The sequence below is a fragment of the Danio aesculapii genome, chromosome 18 (genome assembly GCF_903798145.1).
Source record: "Danio aesculapii chromosome 18, fDanAes4.1, whole genome shotgun sequence".
Taxonomy (NCBI): Eukaryota; Metazoa; Chordata; class Actinopteri; order Cypriniformes; family Danionidae; genus Danio; species Danio aesculapii.
This window is the reverse complement of record NC_079452.1, coordinates 16402349-16425382: the sequence shown is the minus strand read 5'-3', so window position 1 is coordinate 16425382 and position 23034 is coordinate 16402349. Positions and strand designations below refer to the sequence as shown.

General features: G+C 36.2%; 1 protein-coding gene across 1 annotated transcript; it reads left to right on the top strand.

Annotated features, from left to right (window-relative positions):
* Positions 1–226: 226 nt before the first annotated feature.
* srpra (SRP receptor subunit alpha) lies at positions 227–19787 on the top strand. The gene is given in 15 exon segments (XM_056478521.1): positions 227–314; positions 406–569; positions 2255–2397; positions 2399–2417; positions 2509–2598; positions 2601–2664; positions 4448–4601; positions 5675–5799; positions 5894–6012; positions 7974–8060; positions 8210–8382; positions 12665–12878; positions 15317–15480; positions 16584–16682; positions 19497–19787. Coding segments are annotated over 14 exon segments (1614 nt in total). The 5' UTR covers positions 227–314; positions 406–535; the 3' UTR covers positions 19626–19787.
* The last annotated feature ends 3247 nt before the right edge of the window (positions 19788–23034 follow it).

The following is a 23034-nucleotide window of genomic DNA, read 5'->3' as shown; positions in this document are numbered from 1 at the left end:
TAAATATATTATTTTTAAATATGTCTTAAATTACTTCGCTCACATACTATTTTCAAAATCCTTTGTGAAACAACATGTTATATGCTGGTGGAAATGTAGGACAGTTAAGTGGATAAAAATAAATTGATACATTCATTTTATTATAATTAACTATTATAATTTCTAATATAAAAATTCCTATGTTAAAACCTATATGAAGTTGAATGTGTTTTTATTTTCTTATTTCCAGGAGAGGAGTGGGAAATAACTTCTTCACCCCACAACACTCTCAGTCTAAATATAAGTTGGACAATGAGTTTGAGCTTGTGTTTGTGGTGAGTGTTTATTTTTGCTTTCAGTCTAAACAATGAGATCTGATCAATACACTATCAATCAGCTGTTCATATATGTTTTCTGATGTCTCAGGTGGGTTTTCAAGCGAATCTGATGCTGAAGTACGTGGACAAGTTCATAGATGATGTCCAACTCCACTTCAGGGATCGATACAAGAATGAGCTGGAGCAGAGAGGAGCTCTAAAGTTTCTGCTCAATAATTATGAGTTTGGAGATGACTTCCACAGACTTCTGCGGTGAGATACTGCTTTTCCACTTACAGTAAAACTCGGAACTGTAAGACTGTCAAATAAATAAAAAATGTTTGACCAGAAACATAAACACTTGGATTTGAATATTAGTACTTTTGTCAATTATAAATGTTTTTAATTCAAGACAAGTTCACTTTATCCCCCCAGTTTAGTCTTAAGGCTAGTCCTAGACTTAATAGCAAGCTTATTAGCTGTGAGATATCTTAAAATATGTCTCTGCCATTGATTTGTCTCAAGATGCACAACATTTGCTGCTTAAATACCATTATTTAACTTGCAATGCAATTTACAGTGCTAAGCAAAGTCCCCACAGTGTTACATCCATACCAGAGAGATGTCACATTTAAAACGACGCTTATATTTAGTCATTTAGCAGATACTATGTCCAAAGTAGTTACAATTAAGGAGGCATTCAGTGGTTTAACAAGAAGAGGCAAATACATACAAGAAGCGCTAATTATACAAAGAAACTTTTCCACCTGTTAACCTGTATGTAGCACACTTTCTGACTGCACAAGGCTTTTTTTTTTGAGATATGAAGTGATTGTAAGAAAATGTCTCGTAAAAAAAACTGGTGCAAGTGTCGGTTAAAGTGTCAGAGAGATGAAAGTGTGTTTTCTACAGGTGGTTTGTCAAGCCCACTTACCTGTGTGAGGTGCACTCAGAATTGAGTAATGTTTTGAGCTTTTTCCTCAAACGCACAAATGTAAAATATAATGAATTTATTTTTTATGTATTTTTGTACTTCATAAAGCCAACTCTTATCCTTTTCATTAGTATTATTTTGGGTTGTGCAACTTGATTCCCAGAATTTCTACAATGTATGTTATATACTGTAAATTTCCTTCTTTTTTTGGTCACATCCATAATGCGTGTTTATTTTCCTCATTTAAACTATAAAAACACATTTACAGATATATCTTTTTTATTAAACTTAATTCTGTTGTTAGTTATTTTGGAAAATATATAAACGTGTCAAAATACGATTAACAAATACATGCTCTGTGAATTATGTTTCAAGTTTTTACTGCAAATGTCACATCCATAGTGCTGGAATTATGCTTGGGCTTATTTTTGGCTTAAGCTAAGCCCTGTTTGTGAAACAGGGCCTATATGTACATTATCAGTCTTTTAAGTGAAGATTTAGCTGTAAAAGTAAAGACTAACAAACTATTAACATTTTCATTTTTCATAAATACTGCCTTTGATCATGCGCTTATGAAAGATTGCTGAACGATCTGTATTACAGTTTTCGCAAAACTATCAAGCAGCGTAGCTCTTTTTAACATTGTTACTGATGTTTCTTAAGCAGCAAATCAGCTTTCTGGAGGATAATATCATACTGAAGATTGAAGACTAAGCTTAAATTTTAATAGTATTTTAACTGCAGTTACAACTAATCTCACACTTTCAAAACAAGTCTTGCCAACACAATGTTTGAATAATTAAGTAGACATTCACTACATATTCATTATGTTTCATAAAGCTTAGATTGTTTAGTAATAATAATATTAATAATGTTGTTACTTATAACTATAATATCATAATATAACTAAACATAATAATTATTATGCAACATTTGTAGTTTGTAAGAGGAACCCATTTAATAATGGTTTTATCAATTAAAATATTTATTAAAAGTAAATAATTGCACTTCTTTGTGTTTGTAGGGAGGCGGAGGAAAAGCAGCAAAGCCAAGGGCCCCGCCAGTATGAGGACTTTTGAACAGTCCCAGAAATCCAAGAAAACTGTGAAGTCTATGATCGAGACCAAGGACGGAGACAAAAGCAAGGAGCAAGGAGGCAAGAAAAATAAAAAACGCCAAAAAAGAAGGTGAGAGTCAATCAAATCAGGAAACCGCTGAGAGAGAGTCAAGTTGGAAGCTTATTGGTTTGTTCTCTTATTTTCTTTTCTTCATTATCAGCTGAATCAGGAGGCGATAAAGCTAAAGCTGTCTCACAGGCTCCCGCAAAAAAAGCAGTGGAGAACGGGAGCGAGAGTCTGACCCAAGATGAATTGAGAGGAACCGTGCCAAGTTCATCAGCAAACAGCTGGGTGGAGGAAAACCAGAGAAGCCCAGGTAGGAGACATTATGCATATATTGCAGATGAAGATTCGTTTTGAATTCACCTCGTCGTAATGTGCATTCTTTTTGTCAGTCCAGTCACATGTGGATCATGCGAAATGCAGGTGTAAACAATTTTGAGTTTGTCCACTTTTGTCCTCTTCCAGAGATTGTTGAAAATAAATTTTTTGAATATCGAATTGGAAATCTCAAGTGTCTGAATTCTTTCAACCGTAATAATCAAGGAACTGTGCTGCAGCACCATAGAAGTACCTGAAAATAGTCCCCAGCCTGGTCACATTTAACATGGGGACTATTTTTAGGCACTCAATAAAATTATTGAGCTGCTGCAGCAAAGTTTCTTGAGTATTAGGCCCATATTAATAAGTTTTAGTTTTAAAATGCTAAAGTTTTGTTATGGTTACACTACCCCGGAGTTTTCGAGCACTGAAAATGGAGCATTTTGGAAATGCAGAAGAGGCCATTTTCATTTTAAAATGCTGCTGCTCCGTGCCCGTATGGATGGGAGAAAAACTGAGACATCTGAAAACTGCAGACATTCACCCATCTGATTGCGTCTTTTTCCTCAATATTAAGTAGCCTACACAAAGATCAGTCTTGGATCCTTGTAAGTTCAGACTTCGCAAGTTTGATATGGAAAACAAACTCCCGAGCACACATCGGGTGAATCTTTAAAGGTAACAGTGTACTGTATAACCTCATTCACATACCCTTGCTATGTTTTTTCACTATCTTAATAATAAAATGAAAACATGATATAAGGAACTGCCTATTTTCATTTTGATATTAACAACTGAACAGACAACAAAAATGTTGAGGCATCGTGTAGCTACATATTTATAGGACCGTCATCTTCACTGCATGCGTATTTATAACAAAACGGAGCCTATAATATTACTGCCTCCTTTCATTTACAGTGAGAAAATACAAAACCCCCTATTTTTTTTGCTGAATATCAGTTTATAATGGCCATTATTAAAGTATAACGAACAATAAGTTTATGCATTATAGGAAAGAAAGGCAACAAATCAGTCAATTGTGCAGAACGTGTAGGTGGTTACATAAATAATATATTACCTTATCTTTGTGCTTTGCCAAATCACGTTACCTGAGAACAATATATTCAAAAGACCAAAGTCGGGGAATATGTCAAGATGAATTAAATATTAGATCCAGTCAGTGGTAGATTGTTGATGAACCGTCCTACATGCACAGCTCTCACCTGGGGTTCTGTGCTCAAAGCACCCGCTGACTGTCTGGAGCTCAGACGCTCGCATACGCTGTAGCGCATGTCAGACTGTGTGTGTGGTTACGTGAAGTGCGTTTTCAGCGGTGTAGTGTGGACGGAGAGCTGTTCAGAAACGCTAGGTGAAACACCAGTGTGGACGTTTTCATTCTAAAACGCCGTTTTAAAACTAAAACGTATTCGTGTAAACGGGGCCTGACACAAGAATGAGAGTATAGTTTCTAGCCATATTAGCCTTGAGAATAGCAACTCTTCATTTTCTGTCAGTCATAATACATGATGTAACTACAGAAGAGTCAAGCTTTAAATAGGAAAATTATCATAACTCTTTGGTCATATTTATGAGAGATGCTAATGGTCTAATCCGAATCAATGATCTATGCTAAGCTAAGCTAAAAGTGCTCCCGCCAGACCAGGGGATCAGCTAAGAGTTGTAACTTCAGAGTTTTTTTTTAAAGTGAACTGCTCCTTTAAGTCTTATCTTTATAGTTTAATTTATTATTATGTTTTTTTTAAATTAATATTACACAGCAAGTCCCCTAAACCCCAAGGGAAGCCAAAGGGGAAGGTGAACCGTGTGTGGGATATGGGCGGGAAGAGTTCTGGAGATCTGGACTACAGTGGAACCAACGGCAACAACTCCAATGACGCGAAGACAGAAGACAATGATGCAACAGCTGAACCGGTGAACAGTCTATCCTTATTCCCCATATAAGAACCATGTGTTCCTAAATTACATTTAAATGTCGAAAATTTAAATTATGGATGCATGTATCATGTCATTTTTGTTTCTTTTTGACCTCGTCCATTGCACTAAATACAACAGTAAAGTAATAACGTTTGGTACTAGGGCTGCAGAATATATATCGTTTCAGCATCAACATCAATAGCAATACATTCAGCTATAGTCACATCACAGGATCTGCAATGTTGTGTTGGGATTGTAATTATACAGAAATAAACGCTTAACATGCATAGACTAACCCTAATATAGGGATTTTTAAGGCCTGTGACTAAGATTTCAAGTGATTTTAAACCATTTGGACATAAGGAATGATAAGATTTATAGCTTTAACAAAGACAAATTATATTGAATTATTTATACAATGAAGTCTACAGCAGTGAACATTTGAAGTGGATATAAAAGGTGTTACAAAAGACAAGAATGGGTGGTGTTGGATAGTTTTAGGATGACTTTGATTAAAATATTTTAATTTAAATGTTGACTACTGTATACAGTGTTATTTTACATTTGATTATTTAAGTTCTACACCTCAATACTGTTCAGAAAACTGTAAAGAATTGTTTATTTTGTTAGTATCTTTGCTCCCAACCCAGTGTTTTCCAATCCTGTTCCTGAAGGCACACCAACAGTACACATTTTCAACCTCTTTCTAATCAAACACATCTGAATCAACTCAGCAAAACATTAGAAGAGACTTCAAAACCTGATGGTAATGGATCAAATAAGGGCGACATCCAAAATATTTAGTCTTGGTGTGCCTCCAGGAACAGGGTTGGGAAACACTGCTCTTTTGTATTAATTTCTGCATGTAATTAGTTTATATTTTATGCAGATGCACTGATCAGTAGAATTATTTAAATAGTCTTGTAAAATTTTATTTGCGTCACAAAAAATATTTCCCATTTTAGCAAATCTGGCTCTTAAATTCACCACTTTTTACATACGATTTTAAAGTTTCAAGATTAAGACTATATATTTGCAGATCAAATTAAGTAACCATGTTCCTCTTCCAGGCCATCCAGGTGGAGTCGATGAAAGGTGACCTGCGAGGTGTGGATTACGAGTCCTCGGATGATGAGGATGAAGAAGTGGAGGAGGAGGAGAAGAAGGTGGTGGTCACAAACGCTAAGAAGACAGGGTAACATGTCAAAACATTGAATTTCTTCATCTGAACTGGTGACTTTGAATCCTTCGATGTGGATATGCCTCATTCTGTTGTGTTTTCTTTGCAGAGCTAAAAGGAGTGGTTTTGGGGGGATGTTTGGGATGCTGAAAGGCCTGGTGGGATCGAAGAATCTGACTCAAGAGGACATGGAGCCAGTTCTGGACAAGATGAAGGACCACCTCATCGGTATGACATCACTCACCCTTCATGGCAAATTATTCAATACACTTTTGACTCATTTTTTTCCATTAAGTTATTTCAGGGTTATTACAGTAAAAAAATGGAAGACAGTCTAAAATCACTATCCGAAAAACTGTGTAAGGACAGGTATACTAATACTTCTTAATATTGCAAACTACTACAGTTTATTGGCTTTTAGTGGTGCATCAGCTGGAAATCTTGAAAATTCAGAGAACATAGCTGATCTTCATGTTGTAAAGTGTATATGATGTTTTATTTGGGTAGATCAGGGTGTGCTGCAATTAAAGTGAAAATTGCAACAAAAAATAACTATAAACATGTAACATATAGTACTGCTCAAATAAAGCCTAAAATGTATTGTTTATATATATATATATATTTATATATATATAGTTGAAGTCAGAATTATTAGCCCCCCCTGTTTATTTTTTCCCCCAATTTCTGTTTAATGGAGAGAAGATTTTTTTTTAAACACATTTCTAAACATAATAGTTTTAATAACTCATCTCTAATAACTGATTTATTTTATCTTTGCCATAATGACAGTAAATAATATTTGACTAGATATTCTTAAGACACTTCTATACAGCTTTAAGTGACATTTAAAGACTTAACTAGGTTAATAAGGTTAATTAGGCAGGTTAGGGAAATTAGGCAAGTTATTGTATAAGGATGGTTTGTTCTGTAGACCAGTGGTTCCCAAACTGGGGGTCGCGACCCCTACGGGGGTCGCAGAATAATTTCAAGGGGTCGCGAGAGTTATTTAAAAATTGTGTAATTTTCAGTGATTATAATAAATATTTTTCAGTATTACAAGTGAAAGCTAATATTTTCAGATTTTTAAAAAGATATTACTGATTCATAAAGTATTTAGGACACATTCAGGCAGAATGCATCTTTGTACTTGGAACACAGCGCTCAGGAACAGTTTAAAACTGTTGTCATGTCAACTTGCTGCAGTAAACAAAGCCTTCAACGCTTGCCCCGCCTTCGCGCTCTTCTTATTGGCCCACTGCTCTAAGAACTGAACACGAATGATTGGTTAAAATCAGCTGTCAATCACTCAGTCAACGCCTCCTGTCTTCAGATGACAGGAGCTACAACCGCAAAAATGTAAAGCGCTGAAGACGAGAGAATGAAAACAACACTGACAGATTTAGTTTTAGAAACACCTAAAGCTACAAATAATGGCACATCTGATTACTGATCATGTGCTGAATGTTGATCCACCAGCTATACTTATTGAAGAGTGGATAAAAGACCTCCATTGGCTTCAAGTCTGCTATGAAAATAACTAGCATTCACTGTAAAGTCTGTGGGATATCTTTTGGGATATCCATCCGTGTATCTTTTGGTCACTCAATTATGTTATAAAAATGTCTTTTCTTGTGATAACGGGATTTCATTAAGACATATTTTCCTCACGCATGCATATTTATTTTTTTGCTTGTTAGTTTTGATTAGTGTTGATTTTCAAATGCAATAAATCTGTTTATAAAACTTGTAGTAACAGTGCGATAATTGGTGGGAGCCACTAAATTTTGGCTGGTGCGTCTACATTTTTAAAGTTAGAAGCACCAGTGTTACCAAGCAAAAATGTTAATTTCGAGCCCTGTAATCTATAGTAAATATAGTTAAAATATTGTGAACAGCTTAAAAAAAAGCTATTTTTATTGTTTGTATATGCTTTGGTAGTGGGGGGTCGCGAGTTCTTGACGATCTTACAATGGGGGTCGCGGGTTTAAAAGTTTGAGAACCACTGTGTTATCAAACAAAAGAGTGGATCAAAATGCTGCTCTTTACTAAATAACTATTGTAACTCTAATCAATATTTGTATCCTGTATTTTTACATCCCAATGTTGACAGGTATGATAACTACTCTATAAAAAGAGTAAACCTGCATGCATTATAACTGGATCAAGCTACTTTCTTTTGTTCTCCTCAGCAAAGAATGTAGCAGCCGAAATCGCTTCTCAGCTCTGTGACTCTGTGGCCAAGAAACTGGAGGGGAAAGTCATGGGCACGTTCACCAGTGAGTCCAGCACACACCTGCTGATTAGCCTATCCAAACAACAACCTTCCCACAGACATCTGCTTGTTCCCACGCCGATACATCCACCGTTTGTCTTTCTGGATAAGGTTTTGCTCTCGTTAATCTCGTTCTGGCTTTCCTTCCTCCAGCGGTGGCCTCTACGGTAAAGCAGGCTCTGCAGGACTCGCTGGTGCAGATCTTGCAGCCCAAGCGGCGCGTGGACATCTTGAGAGATGTGCTGGAGGCTCGTTCTCAGCGCAAACCCTTTGTCATCACCTTCTGTGGGGTGAACGGTGTCGGAAAGTCCACCAATCTTGCTAAGGTGAATTGTTTGGTTTATTTTAGCGGGGTTGGCAATAAGGAAATTATGTGGAATGTAGAAACCCTTCGTGATCAGCGACACCGGTGGCCATGCAAGCAGAAACTCAGATGATGAATTTTATTTAGAGCCTCAATATACTCACTGAAATTAAAGTAACATTTTCCTGCCAATAGGAGTATAAACACACCAGAAAAATCATAATAGTGAGAAAAATGCTGTTAAGAAAACATCTGATCAGATCATTTCAGTATGAATGTTTGCATATGCTTCATATTTCAGTAGTTTATTAATTTAACAGGGACAATGCTCATTAATAAACAGTGAGACTGTAAATAAGCCAGAGTTAGCGACGGGGGCTAATTTTCATCTAATTTGCCCCCTGCCAGATTTTAAAAGGCAACCTAAAATCAAAAAACACATCATCACACATACAGAAACAGTAAAGTTACTGATAACAACAGGATAAAACGTAATAAGAATTTCTTAAAATGTTAGACAAAAGAATTACACATGATTACAAACTTGATTTGCTTTTAGCCATTTCTTTAACTTATATTTAAACGTTGAATTAACACCCCTTAAATCAATGGGAAGTGTGTTCCAAAAAAGACTGGCTCTATTTGAGAAGACTGATTGTGCAAAAGTTGCACGTCTGAACTGCACAGTACAGTCTCCTCTGGTAACCGACCGTGTTGCTTGGCCATTATTGTTCTTGTGTGTTACAAACTCACATAATGGGGTGGAGCATATCCATTTAAAATCTTAAAAATCAAACAAGCATCAGCCAAATATTTCATATTATCAAAGCTCAATAAATAATGTTTTTGTATTATATTACAATGATGATACCTAATAGACTTTTGATCAAATACTTTAAGTGCCTGTTTATAAAGTGATTCAATTGATTTTAAAACCGTTTTACTTGCATGTGACCAACTAGTAAGACGATATGTAATATGAGAAAAAATCATGGAGTGCATAAAAAGTTTTGCTGCTTCATTAGTCAAGTAAGGTCGTAGATGCCTGAAGTTGGCCAGATTAAATGTAACAATTGTAATGACCTTCTTGGCATGCTTTTGGAATGTCAATTGTGAATCTAAAAGGAAACCTAAATATTTAAAATCAGAGACAAAGCTGAGCTTTTCTCCTTTAACGAATACATCAGGAAGATGGGTAACTGTAAGTGATTGTGAGACAAACATACAGACCGTTTTACTTATATAGCTGTTCTCAAGAGGTTTTCTTATTAAAAAAAGTTTAGAAATGTTTGAATCTAGCAGGTATTTACATCCGAAGTAAATAAAATGTTGAGTAAAAAAAAAGCTTTGAATCAATGGCTTCAATGGAGTTCAACAGAACAAGGAAATTAATAAAGATTCGGAACAAATGTAATGTAGAATTTTTATTTTTGGGTTAAATAGTCCCTTTAAAATCAAAAGTTTGGTTTGTTAATGATATTAACCTGAACGGAGATAAAGTAATGCTTTAGAATCATGTTACTTAATATAGTTAAAGAGATAGTTCTCTCAAAAATGAAAATGATCCCATAATTTACTGACCCTCAAGTCATCTGTGTATATAATTTTTTATTTTTTTTTCTCAGACGAACAGTCTGGGTCGTTTTAAATTCTATCCTGGTTCATCCATGTTGTTTAACAGTGTTGGATAGTGACTTTTATTTTAAAGCTTCTAACAGCACTTAATGGCTCATTTCCACTGACTGGTACAGTACGGTTCGGGTTGGTATGGGTCACCTTTATCAGGCTTGCGTTTCCACTAACAAGGGTACCCTTTTGGTGGGCGTGGTCTTTGACAAAGTTTCAGTCGACGTCATTTTCGCTCGAGAAAATGTCTACAGTAAAGCTGTAAGGGTCGCTCCCATATCATGTGAGAAGCTCTTCTCACAAAACAGATGCTTTACACACATAAATGCTTGTTTATAAATGTTTATTACTAACTTTTCTATGAATATGAGGTGATTTATCACTGCAGATCAGTGATAGTGTGAAATAACCTACTGTAAAATATAAATTAAATAAATAAATGAACATATATGAACACATACAGCCCCTTACAGTCTCCGATATGTTACCAACTACAGAAGAACTACACACAGTAGACATTTAGTCCTTAATTAGGTTAAAAAACAACACGAAATATAGCCCAGAGTCAGTGAAAACCTCTCATCTGTGTCTGTGATCTTCAGCAGCACATGTAGCCTCTGTTAGACAGTAATTACATCATTCCCAGTTCATATTAGTCCAACAGGTGAAGATAATAGTTATACATGGCATTTTGTTCATGTTTGCTGAAAAATAATGTGCTCCTTTTTCCAGCTTCTCCTTTGTTTCTTCACGCTTCACTCTCGCGTTTGTCAGTGTCTGACAGGATCGGGTTTCAAAAGCACGTCAATAATCAAGCGCAGGTTATTATCATCAGCTCAAGAAGATTGTTATTCCAGATATAGACGTGCGGCGAACGCAAGCAAGAAAGCGAAACCGCTCGCGCTTCAAACTGCCTCGTAAAAACTTCGGGGCACAGGGTAAATCTGCTCTTCTTCTTGGCTTTGTGGCTGTTCATCAAGACGACGACAAGGTTTGTTTGAGCCCGGGTCGACCATGGCTTGTTATTATATGTATGTATAATTCCGCTGTAATCTCTCGGCTGTGCAATGGCAGTTCCTTTGTTTTCACACTGGCTTATTGTGAGCGAATGACGTATCTCTGTGACTGTGCATCAAGACGACGACAAGGTTTGTTTGAGCCTGGGTCGACCATGGCTCGTTATTATATGTATATATAATTCCGCTGTAATCTCTCACTGTGTATTTTAAACATGGCGGCTCTTTTGTTTTCATTCTGGCTTGTTGCGTAAGTGAAAGACGTTCTCTGTAAACCAATAGCGTCCAGCTGCGCGTCTAGCTCAGCCTTTTAGTACCCTTTCTCGTGTTTGGTACCCTTTCGAAAAGGTGCGGAAAAAGTGGTACGGTATGGTTCGGTGCGCCTTTTGACAGTGGAAACGGCCATAAAAGCATACCAAACCGAACCGTACCGTACCACTCAGTGGAAACGGGCCATAAATCTGTTGTTAAAGTAACCCATATGCCGCTAGGAGGTTATCACATGTTTTATGAAGCAGATCGATGTGTTTTGTAAGAGAATACTATATAACGAATACTCTTACAAAACACATCGATCTGCTTCATAAAACATGCGATAACCTCCTAGCGGCATATGGGTTACTTATAGAGTCACGTTAAGCCAACATGTTTTCTTGTTCATCATCATCTTTTTCTCTGGTAAACAAACCATGTAGAGGTGATTCCTGTGAAATTACCGCTATTCCTGTAGCTTATGCTATGATTACATTATGGGTCACACGCTATATATGGCAGTTGCGCATAAAGTGCCTTTGGTCGACACAAGAAGGTGATTTTTTTTTTTTTTTTTTTTATTTAGCTTTTTAACATTTTAAATATTTTTGTTACAAAAAATTCATTAATCCACTACATTAGACATGCGTTAACCCCCTGGTGGTTTAGGGGTTAGTTTGACAATGGATTTTGGAAGCAAAATAAAGTCACTAGCTGCGTCCCAAATGGCACACTATACACTATGCATTTATGCACTATGCACTTACACACTCAACAGCATAGGATATGTATGTAGTGTCGTCCCAAATGGAACACTAATGTTTTTTTACTAAGCAGAAATTCCAAACCGTTTTCCTGATGACGTTTGGCGGTTGCCAAATTAGTGAAATAAATGACTAAAGTACCAAATAGTAGCCTATCATGAGGATGACCGCATTCACCATCGGGAGGCGCTATAATCACACTCGTAGGAGAATTTTGCTTTCACAATCCAAAAGAACCAAGTTATCAAACATGTGCGCCTGATAGCTCCACTCCTTCCGCTCGTTGAGTGTGTGAAGTGTCAGTCATTCCACACTTAATTTTTACCGGTTGAATGAGTGCATCATCTAGGTAATTAACGCGCACTTATTATTTTAAGAGTTTTCAGTGTGAACGCACTACTTACACTATTTATAATGGTGTAGAATAGTGCATAAGCATGCGATTTGGGACACACCTACTGTCTAACTCCATTGTACAGCATGAAAGAGCCAGGATAAAATGTCAAACTACTGACTGTGTTCGTCTGACAGAAAAAAGTCATATGCACTAAAGATGGCTTGAGGGCGAGTTAATTATACGGTAATTTTCATTGTTGGGTGAACTATTCCTTTAAATAATGTTAACAATGTAGTTATTTTTGTACAGATCTCTTATTGGCTGATTGAGAACGGCTTCACGGTTCTGATCGCGGCCTGTGACACATTCCGAGCCGGAGCAGTGGAGCAGCTGAGGACTCACCAGCGCCGGTTGAACTCTCTACATCCACCTGAGAAACACGGAGGCCAGCCGGCCGTCCAGCTCTTTGAGAAGGGCTACGGCAAAGACGCTGCAGGGATCGCCATGGAGGCCATTGCCTTTGGTAAAACACATGTGATGTTTCACCTTTTACTTGTTCTAAACCTGTTCCAGTTTCTTTTCTGTTGAACACAAAAGAAGATATTTTGAAGCATGTTGGAAACCATTGACTTTAATAGTTTTGTTTTTTGTTTTTTCAAGGGATGGTTCACCCCAAAATTAAAATAACCTCATAATTTACTCTCCTTCGCGTGGTTTTAAGCTTGATTGGGTTTCTTTTTTTTGTTGTTGAACACAAAAGAAGATATTTTAAAGAATGTTGGAAACCAGTAACCATTGACTTTCATCTATTTTGATTGATTTAATTCTACGATGGATGTAATTTATGCCGCTTTCTTATATTTTTCACAATATCTTCTTTTGTTTTCAACAGAAGAAAGAAACTTCTACATTTTTGGAACTACTTAAGGGCGAGTAAATGCTGCCAGAATTTCTATTTCTTTCCTTATTTATAGTTTTTGTCTTGTTTCTAGTCCGGAAATATCTAAAATTTCTTAAATCAGGAAGCATTTTCTAGACAAGCAAAATATTGTTGGGCTTTCATAAATATTAAGTCATGTTAATGTGATATTTTAGGCAAAAATGAACATTCTGTCATCATGTACTCACCCCTTTTTTGTTCTAAACCTGTTTTGAGAATCTATTTTCTATTGAACACAAAAGAAGATATTTTGAAGAATGTTGGAAACTGGTAACCATTGTTTTAATTGTTTGTTTTTTTCTACTATGGATGTCAGTGTCTGCCAGTTTTTTATATTTTTCAAAATATCTTTTGTTTTCAACAGAAGAAAGAAACTTGTACATGTTTTGAACTACTTGAGGGCGAGTAAATGATACAAGAATTTCTGTTTCTTTCCTTATTTCTATCATTTTTGTCTTGTTTCTAGTCCAAAAATATCTAAAATTCTTAAATCAAGAAGCATTTCTAGACAAGCAAAACATTGTTTAGCTATCAGAAATATTAAGTCATGATGTTAACGTGATATTTCAGCCAAAAATGAACATGCTGTCATCATGTACTCACACCTTTCTTGTTCTAAACATGTCAAAGACAAAAGAAGATATTTTGAAGTATGTTGAAAACCGGTAACCATTGACTTTCTATTATCAGAATCAGAAAGAGCTTTATTGCCAGGTATGTTCACACATACGAGGAATTTGTTTTGGTGACAGAGCTTCTACAGTGCAACAGGATAACAGAGACAGGACAAAAACAGATAATAAATATATATTTTTTAAAATAGTAGTAAGTAGTGAGTGCAAATATACAGATTGACAAGTGTATGTACATGTTTATAACTATATACAACGTTATATGTGCAGCTGTTATGTGCAAATTGGCATGTAAGTGTGTTGTTAAATAAGTGTATATGTGTATAATAGTGTATAGCAAGTAGTGATGTTGGTTTCGCAATTATTATCATCAAGTGTTCATGAGATGGATTGCCTAAGGGGAGAAACTGTTTCTGTGTCGGACTGTTCTGGTGCGCAGTGCTCTGTAGCGTCGACCAGAAGGTAAAAGTTCAAAGAGGCAGTGTGCTGGGTGTGAGGGGTCCAGAGTGATTTTGGCAGCCCTTCTGCTCGCTCTGGATAAGTACAGTTCTTGGGGAGTAGGAAGGGTTGTACCAGTGATTCGCTCAGCAGTCCGAACTATTCGACGTAGTCTTGGAGGTCGTATTTAGTAGCTGAGCTAAACCAGACAGTTATTGATGTGCAGATGACTGATTCAATGATGGAGGTGTATAGATGTCAATGTCTCCCTGTTTCTTATATTTTTCACAATGTCTTTTGTTTTCGACAGAAGAAAGAAACTTGTACATGTTTGAAACTACTTGAGGGCGAGTAAATGATACAAGGATTTCTATTTCTTTCCTTGTATATTTTGTGTCGTTTCTAGTCCAAGAATGTCTCAAATTTATAAATCAAGAAGCATTTTCTAATTAAAAGAAACAGAAAACCCTTTTAAACAGTGGATGCAATACTTGTCGCATTATTTGGCATTGGAAAACTTCAAAATATTCAATTATTTTCAATATATGGAGTCCATTTGTAGGATTTTTGAAGGAAGCAGATACGAATCTTGTCCATATACCTTGTATCACCTGCTGCTAATATAATATTATTTTAGTACCTTTATATTGTATGTGTATCTAAATCCATTCATTTATTTTTATACTTGCAACTGTATTTTTTTTGTAAATAATTTAGTATGTTTTGTTTTCTTTTAGTACATGTTAAAAGATCCTAAAAATGAATAAAGACTTTAAATAAATAAAAAAAAACATATTCTAGACAAGCAAAACATTATTTCAGAAATAATAAGTCAAAATCACGTGAGGTTTTCCTTAAAACAAGCAAAATAATGAGCAGATTAATGTGTAACTTTAATGGAAATGTAAACTATAGAAGTGTTGATTTGCTAACATCACTCTGTGTCTGCAGCCCGTAACCAGGGCTTTGACGTGGTGTTGATCGACACTGCTGGCCGTATGCAGGATAACGCTCCGCTAATGACGGCTTTGGCCAAGCTGATCGCCGTCAACACCCCAGATCTGGTGCTGTTTGTGGGAGAAGCTCTGGTGGGCAATGAGGCTGTGGATCAGCTGGTAGGTGTATATTCAGAAATGGCCTCTAGAAGGCGCTGCTTTAAACCGTTTGTTTGAAAAGTGCTGCTTGTTTTGTGCTACTTTAAAGGGATAGTTCACCCAGAAATGAAAATTACCTCCTCATTTACTCTTCCTCATTGAGTTTCTTTCTTCTGTTGAACACCAAAGATATTTTGACGAATGCTGGTTGCTGTTGACTTTCATAGTAGGAACAAATACTAGTCAACAGCAGGCAGCATTCTTCGAAATATCTTCTTTTGTATTCAACAGAAGAAAGAAACTCAAATAGGTTTTAAACAAGTGAAGGGATTTATGAGAATTGAAATTGAGGTGAACTCACCCTTTGGTTTTTATAAAGTCATTTTACATTTCATGTTTTATTTCTCATAATTTATTTATACTTTTAGTTTTTTCATTTAAATTATATTATTTATGTTTTTATTTTCATTAAAGTGCGTAGCCTAGATATTGTTTAAAAAATATAATTTTTAAATAGAAATTAATAATTGTGATCGACTAAAATCTTGATAAAAAATATGAAAAATGACTTATTGTATTACAAAATATTTAATAATACTACTACTAATAATAATGATATTAGTAACAAATATAGTGCTTTGAAATTCAGCTCATCAAAGAATCCTGAAAAATAGAAATTCCACAAAAAAACTATTTAATTATGAAAGATTTAACTAGATAATAATAATAATAATAATAAGATAAAGATAATAGATCATAGATAATATTGATTATTGAGGAATACTTGTTTTGGTGACACTTTGAATCCATTTTTATTGAGAGTTTTTATGTTTTAGTAATCGCCTCGTGTTTTTTTTATGTCAACTTTCTTTTTTTAAATATCTGTGCATACATTAACTATAATAACTAATATCATTTCAAATAAGATGATTTGTCCATTTTTGCCACTTTGATAACTCCTCTATATGGAAATGTGTTAGTATGAAAACAATACCGAAACCTTATAATGAATTCAATTAAGCAAAAGGAAACATTGACTTGTCCTGACCATAGTCCTGACTTCCATTTTGTTCTGTTAACATCAATATTGAGACAGTAATACATGCGTGTTTTCTGTGTTCTAGGTTAAATTTAATCGAGCGCTGGCTGATCATTCCAAGTCAGACAAGCCTAGACTTATTGATGGCATCGTCCTCACCAAGTTTGACACCATTGATGACAAGGTAAGACTTGATTCAGAATTTTTAGTCAGATTTCTAGCGTTGTTTAGCTATAGCCATTGAACATTTTTCACTCTTATTTTCAGTGACGAACTTTACCTTTGTGTATCTGAAACTGTTGATCAACAGTAAAAATGACACAGCTTACCTCTTCCCAACAGGAAAAAGATCAATTAAGAATGCATGATTATATGCTGTCATGGCTTTGCAGTCAAAAAAATGTCATTAAAATGGAAGTCAATGGGGCAAAAGCAGCCCCGAACATAACGAAAAGGTAGTCAATTTGACCACAGTACATTGAGTTTTTCAAAGCATTTTCCCAAAATATGTGTCAAAACAAGATTGGTCACCAAGAATTATTATTAAAGTCGTGGCCAAATGAAGACTCAAAATTAACAGCACACAAGGGTTAACCAGGGGCGTTGCTAGACATAAAGCTCTACGGGGGCACAAAAAGTGTGTGTGTGTGTGTGTATATACACACACACACACACACAGTTGAAGTCAAAATTATTAGCGCCCCTCAGATTTATTTATTTATTTTTTTTTTTTAAATATTTCCCAAATGATGTTTAACAGAGCAAGGAAATTTTCACAGTATGTCTGATAATATTTTTTCTTCTGGAGACAGTCTTATTTGTTTTATTTCGGCTAGAATAAAAGCAGTTTTATGAACCATTTTAGGGTCAGTATTATTTGCATCTTTAAGCTATATTTTTTTTCGATAGTCTACAGAACAAACCATCGTTATACAATAACTTGCCTAATTACCCTAACCTGCCTAATTAACCTAGTTAAGCATTTAAATGTCACTTTAAGCTGTATAGAAGTGACTTGAAGAACACTGTCATCATGGCAAAGATAAAATAAATCAGTTATTAGAAATGAGTTATTAAAACTAATACGTTTAGAAATGTGTTGAAAAAATCTTCTCTCCGTTAAACATTGCGTGTTTGTGTGTGTGTGTGTGTGTGTATGTATGTATGTGTGTGTGTGTGTATGTATATATGTATATGTATGTATGTATGTATATGTATATATATATATATATATATATATATATATACTATTTTTTGTATTTAAAAACAATATATTTATTATAAATAAGTATTATTGTTATTATACAATTATTATTCTAAATAAATAACAGAAATTAATCCTAAATGTAACTGGAAAACAAAGTTAAGACACAACTGAAGTGATGCTAAGATCATTTAAGAAATCTTTTGCATGAATAATAATTTAATTTGAATAAAATTCTATAGAATACAAAATAGATGTTTTATAATTATCTGTTGTCTTAGACTTGACACATGGTAGAGAATTCGGTTTATTAAGTCTTACCTCTCTGACTCGTCATCCCTTTTTATTTCATACAATAAAATCTATCAGGAGACGTGCTTCGTAAGATCACAGTCATATTATTAAAACTTTAGTTTTGTCGACTGTAAAACTCACTGCGTGCCGACACCACGGCGGCTTCACAACACCCGAGTGGCGCATGAGCAGCAAGTAGTTTTTTCTGCGTGCATGTTCACAATCGGGACTCGCACAGGGAGAACAGCAGCGCGTCAGAGTCCAGCAGGAGCCGTATGGGAGGTGCGCGGGTACGGTTTTCTGTTCATACGCAGAGATGCGTCAGTTTGTTGTTTGATTAAACTACATTGCTTTTACCAGCGTTGGTTCAGTTGCACATAGAAAATAACGTCTTTATTCTGGGATTACCACTCTTAATAAACACACATTGCATATGAAGTAAATCATATCTCAAAGCATTTACTGGGGCTCGTGCCCGACTAAATTGGGTCTAGCGACGCCCCTGGGGTTAACACTGTTAGGGTGAACTGCTCCATGTCATTCTTCTGAAACAAATCTTTAGGACAGATTCTGAAAGGACTTGATTTTCAGACATACGAATTCAAAGCCTGGAAAGTACTTAAAAACATACATAGTTCCTTAAAAGTGCTTGAATTGAAAGTGTGTGGTGTTATTTCACAATTGTACGTTGCTGCTCTCAAAAACTGAACGAAAAAACGTAGAAATTCGTAATCTAAAAATCGTACGTTTGAATATTACCAATATTGAATTCAACTAAAGCCGAGTTCAGACTGCATGATTTTAGCCCCGATTTTGACTCGCCGACAGGTTTTGAGAAATCGCAGACAAATGCCTGAAATCACAGGAAAAATCGGTGCTCGTTCACGTGAGTTACAATCCAACAGTGTGAACTATCAAAGACGCGATCTGAGTGAATCGCCAATGAGTCGCCCACACCCGTCAGATATTTGGCATGTTAAATAGCTGGAGCTGTCGGCACTTCAAATCATGCTGTGTGAAATGTTTAATTGTAGTAAAGTTCTTTGAACATGACTTTAAACGTGTGAACATGTTATTCTCTCTACTTTGTCCACCTGAAAGAAGGTTATCCGGATTACAAATGAGGGGAGCACGCGGGGGCGGGGTTTTCAGGAGAATGTTTATTGAAGTCGTCCCGTGTGTGTGTGTGTGTGTGTGTGTGTGTGTGTGTGAGAGAGGAGCAAATAAACAGAAATACTAAATTTATGTAAAACTAAATAAACATTGTGTTTATTCAACTTGTTTAAAAGGTCTACATTTTTGAAGACAACACATTCAAAACATCATCATTAATGAATTAAGTGTAAGTAAAATGTTTAGTACAGGAGGGACTTTCATGGCACTATATATGTTTGGGGTTTGAATTACAAAGGTGCTTGGTTTAAAAATTATTAGTGATTTAAAAAGTCCTTGAAAAGGAGTGGGAACCCTATAAGAGAAACCTGTCACTGTACCCTACAGGTGGGAGCTGCTATCTCCATGACGTACATCACAGGTCAGCCCATCGTGTTTGTGGGCACCGGGCAGACGTACAGTGACCTGCGCAGCCTGAACGCCCGGGCCGTGGTGAGCGCACTGATGAAGGCCTGAGATCATCCGCTTCTGCTGGCTCTCCACAGTGACCCTCTCAGCCAATGTGTTGAAGTAATAGGTGTTTGATTGCTTTCCTACAGGTTTAACTGAAATTCAGTTCATATTTAGGACTTTCGTGTTTTTGTTCCAGGAAAAAAAGTGTTTAATTCAGTTTAATGAGTGGATTTCACCTCAGCCACCATATTTGATTGACATGCAGCCCAGCCAATCAGAAAACAGCAGTTATGTATGCCAGTTTTCACATTTAAGATGCAAGTATTCTTGCACTTGGTTTTGTTTGATACAAACAAGCGCTCTTAGACTTTCTGCCTCCAAAAAACTAAAGTAAAGATGGACTGAGGTGTTTACAGATGTTTCAGATATACAGTAATATATTCTAAATGTATTTTTTGTCTATTTTTATTTGAATAATTAAGCAGGTACATTCAAGATGACCAGAAATCCAAACCGTTTCATGAATTCACTACCATAGTGCCTCGGCTCATTACATTACAGTTGTTCCTGAATCGATTCCTTACATAAACGCTGCCTTTTCTCATTCTCTTTTGTTTTTTAACTCAGGCTTTTCGTATCGCTGGATATGAAAGGTATTAAAAGGTATTGAATGATCTGGCGCGTGAGGTTTCGAAGGCGCCTCAGTAAAGACTTTAAAAATGCTGCGTTGAACCAAACTATCTCTACGATGTTACATATTTGTTTTAATTCATCAGTGACTGTACTGCCATTTCCCCTTTATCGTTTTATTTTAGAACAAAAGTCAGGTCTTAATTTTCTCGCACCTCTTATTAATTTGTGCTAGCACAATGGCAAGACTGGAGAGCTTCATAGAGAAGATTTGTCGTACTTTAAGAATGTGTAATATTTCTTAAATAAAGCTGCTATAATAGCCTGTATTAATGACTCGACTTGTTTGATACAAGTGGTATGAAGGTTTTTTTCTGTACTGCTGTTATCTTTTTCCACTAATATATACACTAGTATCGGGTTGGACCCATTATGCCTTCAGAGCTGCCTTAATCATTCGTGGGTAAATTCAACAAGGTACTGGAAATATTCCTCAGAAATTTTGTTCTCTGACATGATCGCATCATAGAGTTGCTGCAGATTTGTCGGCTGCACATCCATGATGCGAATCTCCCGTTCCACCACATCCCAAATGTGTTCTATTGGATTGAGTTCTGGTGACTGTGGAGGCCATTTGAGTACAGTGAACTCATTGTCATGTTCAAGAAACCAGTCTGAGATGATTAATGCTTTATGACATGGTGCGTTATCATGCTGGAAGTAGCCATCAGAAGATGGGTACACTGTGGTCATAAAGGGATGGACATGGTCAACAACAATAGGCTGTGGCATTGATATGATGCTCAATTGGTACTATTGGGCCCTAAAGTGTGTCAAGAAAATATCCCCGACACCATTATCCCAACACCAATACAAGGCAGGATGGATCCATGCTTTCATGTTGCTGACGCCCAATTCTGACCCCACCATTCGAATGTCACAGCAGAAATGGAGACTCATCAGACCAGGCAACGTTTCTCCAATCTTATATTGTCCGATTTTGGTGAGCCTGTGTGAACTGTATCCTCAGTTTCCTGTTCTTAGCTGACAAGAGTGGCACCCGGTGTGGTCTTCTGCTGTAGCCCATCCGCCTCAAGGTTGGACGTGTTGTGTGTTCAGAGATGCTCTTCTGCAGACCTAGGCTGTAACAAGTGCTTATTTGAGTAACTGTTGCCTTTCTATCAGCTGGAACCAGTCTGGCCATTCTCCTCTGACCTCTGGCACAAACAATGCATTTGGACCCACAGAACTGCCGCTCACTGGATGTTTTCTCTTTTTCAGACCATTCTCTGTAAACCCTAGAAATGGTTGAGCGTGAAAATCTCAGTAGATCAGCAGTTTCTGAAATACTCAGACCAGCCCGTCTGGCACCAACAGCCATGCCACATTTAAAGTCACTTAAATCCCCTTTCTTCCTCATTCTGATGCTCAGTTTGAACCGCAGCAGGTTGTCTTGACCGTGTCTACATACCTAAATGCATTGAGTTGCTGCCATGTGATTGGCTGATTAGAAATTTGTGTTAACGAGCAGTTGGACAGGTGTACCTAATAAAGTGGCCGGTGAGTGTGTGTATGACTGCATGTATGTATGATCCTCTTTGTTATCAATTATGGGTTTAAATCACAGTACTCCAAATCCATCTAAAGTAATGAAACCAGAAGCTTCATTCAAGTTACAAAACAGCAGATCTTCTTGTGTAATAAAAGGTCGATTTCATTAATCGTAAAATTTATTTGCTTACAATAATAACACGTTTGGTACCAAACAGATGTTTTATTTTAAAACTGCATATAAATACCTAAGGGACAGCTGTAGACAGAGCTGATAAAACTGGGGAGCTCAAATACAAAAGGTGTATAAACAACAGTGTACATGTCTTTTTAAATCGTATATGACTATAGATGGGAAATAACTGTCAAAGTGCAATAACACATACTGAATGGAGCGATGGCATATTAATATGATCCTCAATTTGGTGATGAGTTCAAGTAGTTTGATGGAAGCTGAGCTGCCTCTACAGGTAAAGCTTGTCGAAATCACGTACATTTTTGATTTCCACGTCAGTCACCCTGACAAAGAGGTTATTGCATTCCCTCCTCGCAGGACAGATTTGGTTTCAAAAAAATGTCTCAAGTCCTATTTCAATCCATCAGTATAAATAAACAATGCTTTTGCAAGAAGTCTCCTTCAACGATGCAGTAATACTATGAATGAAACGCTCAAATTTGTTTTTAAAAATCGAATTTTCCATTATTTTTATTCATGTGAATTCAAAGCTGAACTCTCACTCTTCAGCGCCCTGATCTGTTAGATATCATTCATCGTTTGCTAGCAAGAGGTTATTGTTACATAATAATAAATCATAGTTCTTATCGATGCACTGTAAAACCCAACAGCCAACTTTATCAAATGAAATAAGTGTAGTTAACTCAAAATTTACTGAAAGTTAATTCTACTCAATTGAAAAGAGTTTTGAACTCAGTGATGAAGGTAATGAGTTCATTAAATACCTCATTACTTCAACTTAAATGAAGTGCGTTCATAGTACTTGTATAGATTAGTTTTTGAACTCAAAATGGTTAGTAGCAATCGGTTTCCTCAAATGGTTTGAGTTACCTTATTGGGTTTTACAGTACTCAGCTGTTTGAGTTCTCTTCATTTATTAGGTTTTACTATGCTCAAATTGCTTCTTTACTCAAATGGATTAAGTTCACAGACACATATAGATTAGCTTTTTAACTCAAATGGTTTGTAGCAATTGGTTTCCTCAAATAATTGGAGTTAACTTATTGGGTTTTGCAATACTCAGTTGGTCTGAGTTCTCTTCATTTATTGGGTTTT